Source organism: Lissotriton helveticus, chromosome 1_1 (assembly GCF_964261635.1).
Source record: "Lissotriton helveticus chromosome 1_1, aLisHel1.1, whole genome shotgun sequence".
Lineage (NCBI taxonomy): Eukaryota > Metazoa > Chordata > Amphibia > Caudata > Salamandridae > Lissotriton > Lissotriton helveticus.
The window spans coordinates 1,878,378,442-1,878,392,512 of record NC_136057.1 but is presented as its reverse complement, the minus strand read 5'-3'; the positions used below and the strand labels follow the sequence as shown (position 1 = coordinate 1,878,392,512).

At 44.3% G+C, this 14,071-nt stretch overlaps 1 protein-coding gene across 1 annotated transcript in view; it reads left to right on the top strand.

Moving 5' to 3' along the window:
- LOC144754364 (quinone oxidoreductase-like protein 2) overlaps positions 1 to 14,071 on the top strand; it is a 198,787-nt gene that overhangs the window by 91,718 nt on the left and 92,998 nt on the right. The window contains exon 3 of the mRNA XM_078642059.1: positions 5,497 to 5,593. Coding sequence (XP_078498185.1) covers positions 5,497 to 5,593 — 97 coding nt within the window. The remainder of the gene's footprint in view (positions 1 to 5,496; positions 5,594 to 14,071) is intronic.

Here is a 14,071-nt window from a genome sequence, read left to right as displayed (position 1 = left end):
CACAAGCGTGGGAGGCCCTGGTACAAACACTGCGTGACTATGATACACGACACAACCAGGAGGACTAACACTATGATTGGACTATACCCCTATAACACGACAGGTACATTGCATGAACCCTTACCTGACGACTCCTGTGCTTTAGAACCACACTGACTACAGTATAAACCATGCCCGATGGCGGGAACTGGGGAGGGGGGGGGGGAGTTAACTTTAGCATCTCTTGAATATTGGGGGCAAGATAGGGTAGGAATAACCTTTATTGAGATTTTCTATACTAGATCCTGTTCATACCGGGGTCCACTATTTAGGACTCTACTGTAAAGAATCACTTAAATATGATGGGGTGACATAGGAAATGCAACAATTGATGTGTGTTTTGTGACAAAAAACCCAATAAAATTTGTTTGAAAAAAAAAAATGACTCTCCACTCTTCGATACTCCACTCCACTCTATGCCACAACATGTATGACACTCTATGCTCCACCTCTTTACACCTTCCAATCTACAATACTCTACTCAACTCTTTGCCACTCCACCCAACTCCCACTATGCCACATCACACAACTCCACTCTACTGCACTCTATGCCACTTCACAACACAACACTCCACTCCCCTCTACTCTACCCTGTTCTACTCCACTCTACACCCCTCCTCAACTGCACTCTCTGCCCCTCCACACCGCTCTACTGTGCACCATTCTACACTACTCTGCGATACACCACCACACTCTTGACACTCCACTCTATGCCACGTCTCTCTACGCCACGCTATTCCACTCTCCTCACCCCATTGCCCTCCCACTCCATAGTCTCCAGTGTACTCATCTCTCCATTCGCCCTCAGGTTTCTGGTGCACCATTTGGAACCGTGGCTGCCGATGCCAGAGAGCTTAGAGTTTTCAATTCAAATTTCGATATGCGCTCTCTGGCGTCAGACACCCTCCAGTTCTGAGGCACCGTGCTGCTGGACACTGCAAGGTCAAAGGCAGAAAGCAGGATGGATTCAACCCAGATCTGTGACTTGGGGTGAGTGTCTGAAAAGTTTCAGTGCTCCGTCCATCATCTCCTAGTGGACACTGCAAGGTCTAGCAGTGACTCGTCAGAGATCTGTACTGACAAACCAAAGACCAGGTGGTATTTTTGTGACAAGTTAATGTTCTGCTTTGCCACAAAAAAACCACAAATTACTATCCTAGGTCTCAAAATATTTGGAGGTTCTGATATGTGGTAAATGAGTGAAATAGCCAAATTTCTCAAGAGTTATGGGAGAGGTTCCTGCTGGTGTTGCACACTAAAATTGAACCCGGGGGTATATATTGTAATGTATGGTATTGTATTGTAATTGCATTTATATCGCGCTTACTACCCCTGACGAGGCATTGAAGCGCTTTTTCGGCGAGTAGCATCGAAGATTAGTGATGAATTAGTATAGTGAAACATGCAAGTACATTTTAAGTGGTGGATAGGTTAGTCAGTTATTTGGCTACCGATTCGGAAAGATAGCAGAATCTTGAAGCACACTACTCTGGAAACCCATACAGGATTAGTGCTGAATTAGTATGGTGACATATGAAAGTAATTTGCGTGGTGGACATTAGTCAGTTATTTGGAGTGAGAAGGGTAGTGGAGGGATACAAGGGAAGAAAGGTTTGCATTCATGTAGCACCTGTTACCCCTGATGGGTGTTAAAGCGCTTTTCTGGCAAGTAGGACGCTACTCTGGAACCCATAAAGGATTAGTGTTGAAAAAAATTAGTATAGCGAAGTATGAAGTAATTTGAGTGGTGGATATGTTATTCAGTTATTTTTGATAGAGCAGGGTAGGTTGCGGGATAGAAGAGGGAAAGAGGTTTGTATTTATATAGCGCTTGCTACCCCATGATGGGGTTTTGAGGCGCTTCATTGGCGAGTAGCACGCTACTCTGGAACCCATAAAGGATTAATGGTGAATTAGTATAGTGGAATATGGAAATTGAGAAGGGAACATAGACAAAAGAAAGAGCTTGGACAGCACGCCTCTTATCAATTATTGGTTTTGTGACCTTCAATCACAATTGTGGGTATATATATATATATCCCCATTTACTTTAGATGCAGGGGCATTAACAGCAACTTTAAACAAGCATAGAGATCCAAAACATATATTGAGTCTTGATATTCTTTTATTCCAAAATTGCACTCCAATAAAAGTTCCCAGCACACAGCTTGCCGACACGTGTTTCGTCTTACAAAGACTTTCTCAAGGCGATATTAGGCTCATATTTCATGGACATCCGGACGATTCAAGCAAGATATGATTTCCAATGTAGTAAGCAATTTACAGGAATTCGCTCTGACAAATGTATCTAAGACCACTTCAATGATGAGCCATATATTGGACACCACTGTGGTATCAGTGTCTCTCCAATAGTCACATGTTAATCTGGTATTTTGATTGAAAAGGATAGTGGAAGGGCAGAAGAGTGCAATTTCCCTTTTTTTTTTTTGGGAGGTCATAGCAGTAGGAGGAGGCTTTTGGATATGTAAAAGGGATTTTTGAGGGGAAGAGCCAGAGGGAAGAGTTTACAAAGGTTTGTTTGGGGGGATCGGTATAGGAAAAAGAGGTGTCAGATGATGCAAGGAGGGGTAGAGTATGAGGGAGTCTAGAAAAGGTTATTTTGGAGATCATAGTAGTGGTATGGGGTTTGGGATAAATGAGAGTGGATGTAGAGGATATATTGATATATGTATAGGGTGAGACATTGGGTAGTGCTCTGGAAATAATAGTAGAAAGAAGTTTGAGATGACATGCAAGCGTTAGTGGGATACCAGTAGGACATTAGTTTGAGGAGAAAATGTCTCCTGAGCACGATTTTTCTCTTCCTGTTGGACATTTTCTGCTCTTGCCAGGGTGTAGCTGGAGAAATTCGTTTGAAATTCCAACCCACAAATTGTGCAAATTAGCGTAATTCACAATTTTGCAAGATTTTCAAAAACTTAACATGTTTACCTCGGTCAAATTATAATTTACTTATAACACTCTTCCCTTGGATAAGACCAGCGGTGTAACACTTAAATGGTTGGGTTAGAATTTGCTGTGACTTGGCAAATACCTGTGAACCCGAGCTCACATTCTAGATTTCATATGTCTCTGAAATTATTATTATTATTGGGCATTTGTAAAGCGCCTGGTGACGCCACTGGCGTGTCCCCGCGCTGTGATAAGTGAGTGGTCGCCCCCCTCCTCCCACTGAAGGCTACCTGCTGAAAAGGTGAGTTTTAAGCTTTTTCCTGAACAGGATTTCCGATGGTTCAAGTCGCAGTTCAGGGGGTAAGACATTCCAACATCTGGGGGCGAGATGTCTAAAAGATCTCCCTCCCATACGCGCCTTCCTTACTCTGGGTACCCTTAGTAGCCCAGTCTGAGAGGACCGTAGGTTGCGAGTGGGCTCGTAGTGGGTCACCAGACTCTGAAGCGGTTCAGGGGCTTTACCGCTCAGAATGCGATGGCATGTAGAGAGGGCCTTAAACTCAACCCTCTTCTCCATTGGAAGCCAATGGAGGGCCTGAAGAGCGGGTTTGGAGGGTGACCTCCTGGGGAGTCTAAGCACCAGCCGCGCCGCGGCATTTTGGAGCACTTGGAGGCGGCTCATGACCTTGCTCGTGGCCCCCAGATAAAGCAGGTTCCCATAATCAAGTCGCGAGGTGACCAGGGCGTGCACCAGCGTCCTTCGAGCAGAAATGGGAAGCAGGTCTAGGACTTTCCTTAAGGCTCTTAGGACACCGAAACACACCCCCGTCACCCGGCTGATCTGGGGACCAAAGGCAAGGTCCTTATCCAGCCACACGCCAAGGTTCCTAGCCTCTTGGCAAGGTACGGGGACCTCACCCAGGCAGGGTGGCCACCACGCCGACGACCAAGCAGAGGGCCCACCCCCCACCACGAGCACCTCAGTCTTGCTACCGTTCAACTTTAAACAGTTTGCGGACATCCAGGCTGCTAGATCTTGCATGCAATTCCTGAAGATGTCCGCTGCAAGACCGGGTGCACGCGATAAGGAGACGACCAACTGCGTGTCGTCGGCGTAGGACACCAGGCGAAGGCCGTGTCCCTCCACGATGGCCGCTAAGGGGGAGACGTAGATATTGAATAGGGTTGGGCTCAGGGACGAACCCTGAGGCACGCCCTGGCCCAACTCAATCTCCCTCGAATAGCATTCACCCAGCCTGACCTGGAAACACCTGTCAGACAGGAAGGACCTGATCCAGCCAAGCGCAGCGCCTGTGACCCCACCTTCATTCAGACACTGTAGCAAGGTGGAATGTGCTACAGTGTCGAATGCGGCGCTTAGATCGAGCAAAATCAAAGCCATAGTTTGGCCCTCATCCACACCCTGTCGTAGTGCTTCAACCGCCACAAGAAGTGCCGATTCCGTCGAATGACGGGGACGGAAGCCAAATTGCGAGTCGTGGAGTAGCGAAGCCTCCTCCACGAACTGCATGAGTTGTACGTTGGCTATTTTTTCCGCCACTTTAGCCATATAGGGCAGGAGGGAGATGGGGCGGAGGTTGTCAAATTTTTCAAAATTCACATTGGCTTTTTTTTGTAGGGGGAGTACAATTGCTTGCTTCCAAGCTTTGGGGACACTCTGGGATTTAAAGGAGGTATCTAATAGGTGGCGGACATAGGGTTCGAGTACTTGCAGGCTGCCCTTAAGTCGACTGGGAGTCGTCGGGTCTCTTGGGGAACCAGATTTTATCAACCCGCAAATACGAATTAGGTCTTCAGTTGGAGGGGTGGCAAAGGAGATAAGCTGTCGTTCTCCTTTGGTTTTAGTACCCTCCCCATGTGGAAGACTGTTATTTGCCCGCTGGGGAAAGGAGTTGTAGATGTTAATAACCTTGTTAGCAAAGAACTCTGCAATACGGTCGCAGCCCTCCGTAGTGCATAGTTTCGTGGGCCACACAGCGGGCTTCCCTACTGCAATAGATTTGTAGATTGAGAAGAGTTCCTTGGTGGACTGTTCGGCTTCTTCAATCTTAGTGCAGAAGTACAGTGATTTGCCCTTTCGCAACAGCTTATGGTAATTACGCCTGCAGACTATGTACTCTGCTTTGGCGGGGGTGGAATAGGCAATCCTCCATTGCCTTTCGGCCCGTTTGCATGCCGCTTTAGCCACCCGCATGTCCTCGTTGAACCAGGGAGCAGATCTCTGAGCTCGACCCCCCGTTTTGGCCGCACCAAGTGGAGCCACCAAGTCCAGGGCCTCCGTGATACGTTGGTCTAGGTTGGAATTAATATCTTCCACGCCCACCCCTCCGGGATGACCTTTCGCTGTAACATTGGTCCCTTTGTTGCATGTCTTTCGTTTTTTATTTTGTTGTGTCTAATCCTGCAGTTTTATTTTATGAAATGTCTATTAATAGTTGTATATACATTCAGGAAAATAAATACCTAACAAGTCACACCAAGACTCTGGCATTCAAACTTCTCTTTTCTGACTCTTGCCTGCAGGTCAGGGTTGCTGTCCGTTGTGCAGGTGTAAATTTTGCGGATATGTTAGCTTGCCAGGGGATGTACCAGGAGCAGTTCGACCTTCCCTTCACCCCCGGTGAGTATAACTCTGGTTCCTCGTCCGCTTGAACAATTCAAAATGTACATGTTTACTGAATTCTCTTGGCTAAGCAACATCTTTAAAATGCCTGATACAGCCTTGTTCATGCAGTGCTTTATTTTTTAAGTATCTTGTGCTGTGTCTTGAATTTGTATATTTGTCACAGCTCATGTTTTGAAAATCGTTTGCCCTCACATAGTTTTCTTACAACAGGTTCGTATTTGTAAAAAAAATACAACTTTGTTATGTTGAGTTATATTTATTTATATAGCGCACCATCTACAGTTGTTTTTGCCTGGCAGTGTCCATTTGGTATGACACTTTCTTGCTTAGATTTCGAGCACTGGAGTCTTGTGTTGTAGTAAAGGAGGCAGTGTGAGGAAATCTGATGTTTTGTTGTTCACTTGCTGTGTTCTGAGTTTGTACAGTGTGACTTGAAGCTTAGCTACGCTGCAGACATACTAAAGGGATTATTTGACTTTGCACATGGTACAGAGGGTGTGTGTGGGTGTGAATTAACTGAAGGTACTGGTTAGTGTACTGATAACCACCTGCTGTATTATGTGACTTTTGTTTAGACCTCTGTTATTCTATGGAGATGTACAGGTGAATGCTGCTTGTCTATCACAGTGATATATCCGCCTAAGTGGAGTATCTGTACCACATCTGGGTATGTTTAAGGTATTCTTTAATATATATTGTTTGTAGGAGAGTAGGATCTGCTTCCTATGGTTACCCCCACTTTTTGCTGTGTATTACTGGTTTTTCGACTTTACTCAGGACCAAAGCATAGCTGTTCTCTCTCTAAATTGATTCCATGTACATTAGGCACATACCAGATTGGTTACTGAGTTACCTTGTGAGCCCCAAGTATATGGTACCTTAGGTACCAAGGGCATAGGTACCCCAGAGGCCTACCAGGGGTTGAAGCATGTATTATGCCACCCCTGGGAAGCCTTCCAAAATGGCACCACATGTCTGCCCTTACAGCCTGGGTAAGGTGGTGTAAGCACCCCTTACTTAGATATAGTATACCTATATCCACCATTTAAAACAGACACATATTAACCTATAAGTCACTCCTATGGCAGGCCTTGACAATCCTGAAGGCAGAGTGCTTGGTTTTGTGTGAGAGAGTGCCCTAGCATGAGCTGAGCCCCTCTGCAGCATTCGGAATCCCTTCCTTATAGCTGTTCTGTGATATGGCCATACCATATACTCCTAAGTGCATAATCCTCGTGGTTAATGCTAACTTTGGTTTGGCTTTATAAAAATGTGTCGTGTTTGGTGTCAAACACTTTGGAATACTACCCCCCCCACCCCCTCCCGCCAGTTCTGGCAGCAGGGGTAGCAATCCACCCTTCTAGAGGGAGAAGACATGTACACACTGGTATACCCGGTAATAGTTTTAAAGAGCTTCAGCATCACAAAATGGATGCTGCTGCCACAGACACGAGTCTGACCTCCTGCTGCTGGACGAAACTCCGGCAGGGGAGGCCTGGACAATAGTTTTCCTGTCCCCAGACAGGCTTTAGTGTATTGGGGCAGGGTGGGTTACATTCAGTGAATGCTTTTGAGACACTGCCTGGGGCACAAAAGGTGGTCCATGCATTTCCCAGTTCACACCGGTTGCTGGGGCACTCAGCCCCAGCTCTGGCGCGAAACTGGACAAAGGGGAAGGGGTGTAACCACCCCCTCCCTAGGTCCTCCCATAGGTGGGACCCTAGAGTTAGTCCAACCTCTAAACTTAGTATAAGAATAGGAACCCAGTCCCTAGGACTTTAGATTACCCTGGACGAAACTCTGAAGACGAAATCCTGGACCTTCGACTTTCCATATCGACTGGAAGACTGAAGAAATCTCCCTTGGGGTCAAGGAGTGACCTCCCTGTTCAAACGGGCACCGAAAAGCATCTTGCCGGTCTGCATTTTCGAGGCTCCTGCCGTATCCCGAAGAATCTGCGACACAGGACACGGACTTCCAGACATCTTTGAGGCCGACACGAGATCCCTGCAAAGCTGAGACCCGCAGCTGACACGAGAGACGTGGGACCGGAACTCCTGGACATCCTGCAATTTTGCAACTGCACCTACTTCCCAAAGGTTCCCGAAGTTGTGCATTGGGCTATTTTTTGCCCATGCCCGAGCACCTTTTGCGCCAAAGCTGAGAGGCCTACACTCCACCAGTGTTCGTGGGCTCGTTTTCTTCACCGCAGCTCGAGACTCCTTCGCGATCCCTAGTCCGTTGGCTAGTGGGTCCCCACGAAGGACAATCCTTTGTTTCTTGAGCTTTCCTGGTTGCTCCAGACGTGCTCTGACTCCCCTCCAAAGGGTGAGTCCCTCAGACCTTGCTGGTCTGCACCGAAGCCAATCTTGTCATCTTGCGTGGGTTGCTGTTGCCAAGGCTTGTCGGGTCCAATCAGGTTACCGACGCTGCAGTACTCGACATCCTTCATGGGACACCTCAAATCCAGCTCCTGGTCACCGTCGACGCCTCCTGGTCCTCGTGGCTGAAGAGTCAAGCTTCACCTATTTCGCCTTAAAGCACCCGACATCGGCTGACATCTTCTTGCAGCCATCCTGGTCACTGGCTAGTGACCCAGACTCTGTCCCCTCTGCTTTCAGGTTCTTCTGATCTTCGATCCACCCTTGGATCCATCTGGACACTTTGCTCCTGGTTGCCTGCAGCACTTCTGTGCAGCCTTCCATTGGAATCGACGCCGAAACCCGACACGAAAAGACACCTATGCACCCGGCTTCCCTGGGTGAGATAACATGAGTACTTCGGTGCTCCCGTGGGTCTTGAGTCTTGAAGTGTCAAGTACTGAAGGGGTTCCCTCGCATTCCACTCGTAAGTGTCCTACATTTTTAACTTTGTAACTTAAACTTTCCTCATAGAAGTCTAAGGTGATTTGCGGCTGTGTTTAGACACTGCACGCGTCCCCCGTGGGTCTCCTGCGTCCCTACCTTGGGTGGTTCCTGGTTGCCCCAGCGGTTCTACAGGCCCTAGGCCTCACTTCATCCTTCACGTAGTTCTTATACCACTATTTTAGTATATGGTTTGTGAGGCCCCTAGGGCAAAAAGTATACTGTGCTATTTACTGTGTGCTATTTAAAGTTCTTGTATTGTACTTTGGCCTCTAGCCTCATAAAGAGACTAGAGGGGTTGTGTTTAGAATAAATACATACATTTTAAATATATATACCTTGTGTGGTGTACTTTCATTTGATTATTCAAGAGATTATAGACTGGTAAAACAAGCTGCTTTACATTTCTTCAAGACTTAGCCTGAAGGCTGCTCTCCACAGCTCCCACTAGGATCGCTTTCTAGAAAGGTTGTCTTAAACCTACCAGCAATAAGGGTCGTTTGGACTGGTGCAATGTGCCCACTAGAATAGTGGACATCATATGCCAGGCCAACTTCTCACAGTGTTGGAGATGTGTGTGTATATATATATATATATATATATATATATATATATATATATATATATATATATATATATATATATATATATATATATATATATATATGTATGTATATATGTACATGTTTTTTACTGGTAAGTGCTGTTGTTGCCATGCTGACACCTAACTGTTTGCAAAAAAAAACAATTGATGGACAGAATGCAGAACAATGTCATACATTCACCCCAGTACAGAGATCTGGGCCTAAATCCATCGTTTTTTGCTCACCATGCCATTCCAGTTTGAACCCAGCCATATGCAAATTAGTCTTGACCCTTTGCCCAATGGGAACAGTCCAGCCCGAACTGCCAGGCCAGGTCCTCCTTGGACTGGAAACAAGCAACCTAGGACTGGTTTCAGGGTTTCACCCCTCTTCAGCCAGGATAGCTTGACTCCAGTGGTATGAAGAGCACGGGACCCATGTCTGGGCATACACGTCTCACTGTATGGCATGTCTCTTTGCAGAATTTCACTTCCTGGATGAACAATAACCATTTGAAACGGAACTCAGACACAACCAAGATATTGGTGTAGTGTGGAAAAAACTCCATCTGGCCAGATTAAAAAAAAAAATACTTTTTTATTGCTTTATTGCAAGAATCATAAAATCAACTGGCAGGAGGCATGCATTTGTTCCATTTCGTACATATATAAAACATCCAATCTCCATACATTACAGTAGATGTAACAGTTCTTTGACTAGTAACCTCTTCTGAAGTATAGTGCAGTTGAAATTTCATTGTGGTACGGATAACAGGTCGGACATATGGTTTGTTACAATTATCTGGGGGAGTTTATGTGTAGCCTATGTTGTTTTTCTGTGCACCCCCATACCTTACTGAATTCACAGGGACCTCTCCCTTCATAAACGAACCGTACCACTCGCATACACCAATCCGTGCATTACCACACTACTCGAATAATGGTAACAGAGGCAACCCCAATGTCTACCTATATTACGTCGGTTCACCATCAAACCCACATTGGAGAACAGTTTCTGGTATCAGTTTCCTCTGCCCAAATACCCAGAACATCCACTTTTGTTGTTCGGGTTTAGTCCCAGGCGGCAGATCAAATCAAATCAGCCTTATTCGATTTCATGTTAAAAAAATCATAAAAGCATACAGAATGTAAAACATTATTGCACATTATCAGTGTACATTTGCAAAGTATTTAAAATGTACACAACCAACCAAACATGTTAAGTGCAAGGTGCGAAGAAAGTGCAAGTGTCATTAAAAAACTAAAATCATGTCACCATCATGAGCCCATTCTAGCAATCACCTTTTTTCTGCTTTGTAAGACTGTACACAACTAACTAGCCACAAAATAGCAGATTGGAAGAAACGGTAACAATTGCAAGAACAAATTGGTGGGGCGACATTTCTTACAATTTAAATCGCGTAAAATAGGTAATATAAAATATTTTCTCAGGTCCTTAAAGAAGATACAAAAAGACAAGGTGTTTAAAGTGCTTTGAACACATGAATGGTCATGTGTATTTCGGTTGCATTTTCAGAACTATCATTTGCAATGGGAAATGTTAGCAGGCGGTGAAAGATATCAAGTCTGAAGCGAGTCAAGACAAACTTGTGTTAAGTGTTATGAACAGACTTAAGGTTGCAAATCAAAAGTAACTGGAATCAATTGGTTGTTAATGATACTGGGTTTTGTTAGTTCAGTAGCCAACCTTGTTTCCTCAAACATTGAAGAGCACATATTTTGTAATTCCTTCCTGGAAATAAAATACAACATATATCCTGAGCTAACAAGAAAATAAAAAATGTAAAAGATCAAATAACAAGTCCAGTATTTCTTCTTTTCTTCTTTTATTTCATGTAGTAAGCGTTCTTAAAATTCTCTAGCCATCGCCGAGGCGATGGCTAGAGAAATTTTGTATTTTGCTTATATGGTTATCAGTTGATCATGCCAGTTGGTTGTAGACAGATGGCCTAGACCTTATCCTTGGAGCTTTCCGTATTGTATGCAATAATATTAATATCACTGTGGCCCAGCGCAATCTTCACCCAGCCGTCTTTGCTTGCCTTGCTCCTTCCTGAAAATAGACTGTAGAGCATAAGGGTGTTCAAAAAAATTCTGAATGCCCCAAATCCAAACAGATCTGTTTAACATATTTCAACTATGGTATTTGAAAGGGTCCTGACCGTTTAATTCAATCGTCGATCGCCTTACAGATTAAGAGTGTCATCACAAGACCAAACTTTATGCCACAGAAGAGGATTGGAAGGGTTCTAGCTTTGTCAACTATGAATGATGTCCACAGTTCTGAATGACAGACCTGGGATACTGAAAGTAAAAATGCTGTTGAAATGCACTTTATCTTGTATATGGTTAACATTTTGCTCACAGGATTGCTGCCAGGTTTGTGTGTGAAGTTTAACAGTGCAGAAGTGGCTTTTGTGAAGTTTAACTTCCTGGCATTGGTGGCATCGTTCCATGACTGACTCTCCGGGAACAAAAGTCCCAGATAGGAAAACTAGGTGGTAAAACTTAATTTGGTGTCGTCCACAAATCTCACAGAACTTTTCCCACATTTCATTATGAATGTCTTACCCAAATAAATTGTTAAGGCCAGGTCCTGCATAAAATTAGGGAAACAAGTGAGTAAACGTTGTAGACCCATAGAAGTACAAGCCATAGGAACGTCGTCGTCCGCATAGAGAAGAGCAGGAAATGGGCGTTGACCGATTTGAGGGAGGTCCTTGCAACATTGTGTCAACACATTCCCCAAACTGTTGATATACAGGATAAACAAAAACGGTGCAAGGACGCAGCCCTGCCTAACCCCCACTCAACTCCAAAAGAAGAGGTACATTCACCCCTAAAACAAATCTGTACTCTGTAGCCCTGCTCCCTGAGTACAGTTCCCATATAAACCCTATTATGGTGTATCTTCTACTAGTTCTTCCAAAATGGACCACAATTTATTATAATAACACAATCAAATGCGCTAGATAGGTCCACGAAACTAAAAACATATAAACCTTCTTACTCAGTGTGTACTTTCTAATTAACAAATTAAGATTTAAACCTTGCTCCGTCATCCCCAAACCTCTATGAAAACCATACTGGATATCAGACAGTATCACGTTATTTTCTGCCCACTCCTCCAGCCTATTTAGTATGATTCTGCCCACAACTTTTATCAGAGAATCAAGTAGAGAAATAGGGCACTAGCAAGCTGGATTAGAGCAATCACCTTTCTTGTAAATGGGGACGATTAGAGAATCTGACCTGGTAATACGGAATCCTGAACTACAAAAAGCCCTTAATACCACGGTTAAGATAGGACCCCAGAATGCTATATTAGCTTTGAAAAGATCGACCAGAATGTCGCCAGGACCTGGAGCATTTCCGCACTTACTGGGCATAAGGGCCCTGTTTACCTCATCTCAAGTAAACTGAAGGTTGGATACACTACAAGGCAGATCTGTATGGTCTTGTGCCCCACCAGTGTTGATCTAGGATTATAATACATTTTTGCAAAATGGGCACCCGCTCTGATTCGGTGATGGCAAACTCCAGGCTTGGAGCCTTGTCATCTCTTAAGAATGGGCTATTTATGACACGTCAAAGAGCTGAGCTTTTTTTAACTAGACTTGCTTCTTTTAACGCCTCCCAGGTTTCGGCCTTTAAATAATTCTTCCTGTTCGTTAGGGCTAATCTATAGTCTCGCCTACACATCTGCTCCTTTCTACGGCACCTTGGGATTTTGTAAAGAGCAGCTTTAAGTTTCTTATGTACCTTGGAACAATCAGAGTCAAATCATCCTTGCTTAGGTTGACTTTCCTGGGGGTTACCACCAGACAGGTATTCTTTAGAAATATTAAGGAAGGGGTTCTGAATGTTCTTGGAATTGGCTGCTTCGTTCAAACAAATCGCAAAGTCCTCCTTAAATTTCCCCAAAATTAGTCAAATTTATCTTAGACCAACGTAATGAAATACTATTACATGATGCTAGTTCAATGTTCTCGACAATGCACACATTATCTATATTCACTTGGTTTGACAGGGAACTGAAGTTAAAACTAAGACTCTGTGGATAATCACCAAGAGAGATGGAGTTTGTGGTGAAATTGGTAAGAAAGGAGTGTAGTCTAGATGATGATAACATATAATCAATACCAATGTTATCAACCCTGCCATTAAATGTGCAATTAAAAGGAACCTAAGGAATACATAGTTCATTGTAAAATGCATGGTCATACTTAAATCGCAGCTCATTCAGTTCGTCGCTATGGCCGTTGTGTAAAAAATATGTTTAGTTGGCTTAGCGAGTATCAGTCATACCACAGACCGTTTTGGGAGTCAAAGGGCATAAATACATATTAAAATCACCTCACCAAAGTATACTAGACTCCTTCTTATCACTACAACAGGGGGACGCAAGGTCATTATTCAGATGGCCAAGAATAGTCAATGCAACTTCTAGTTAGATACTGTTGTAGCAATTGACCAACACCAGGTTGAATTTATGCGATATATCAATCACTATAATATGATAATGTCTAGTAGAAGACCAAGTTGTTATGTTAGGGAACCTCAAATAGTTAGAAATGCAAGTACACAAACATCCTTTTGCTCTTCCAGCATTGGACAACAGGTAGGTGGAAGGGTCTATAACCATCAATATGAACAGACTCAACTACCCAGGCCTCATGAAAACACTAAATATTAAAGTTGGTTACAAAATCAGTCAATTCTGGAATGGATGCCTTACCACGTAGGCCTGCCAGGTTCCAGAAAAGGACTGTACACCTCAAATGGTCAGAGGAAGCTGCGTCACCTGGGTCGAAAGTGGAACAGTTTACCAGAGTAGTGGTGGGTGGGATTATGGAAGACCTAATTTCTAAACTATTTGGGGAACCTTCCTTCGAAGGGACTGTATCATGGTGAGGGTTGAGTCAATCCACCTCCTCTGGATTCACTAAGGGAATAAAACGATTATGGACTGCTGTGGGGATACTGTATGTGCTGTGATTAAAT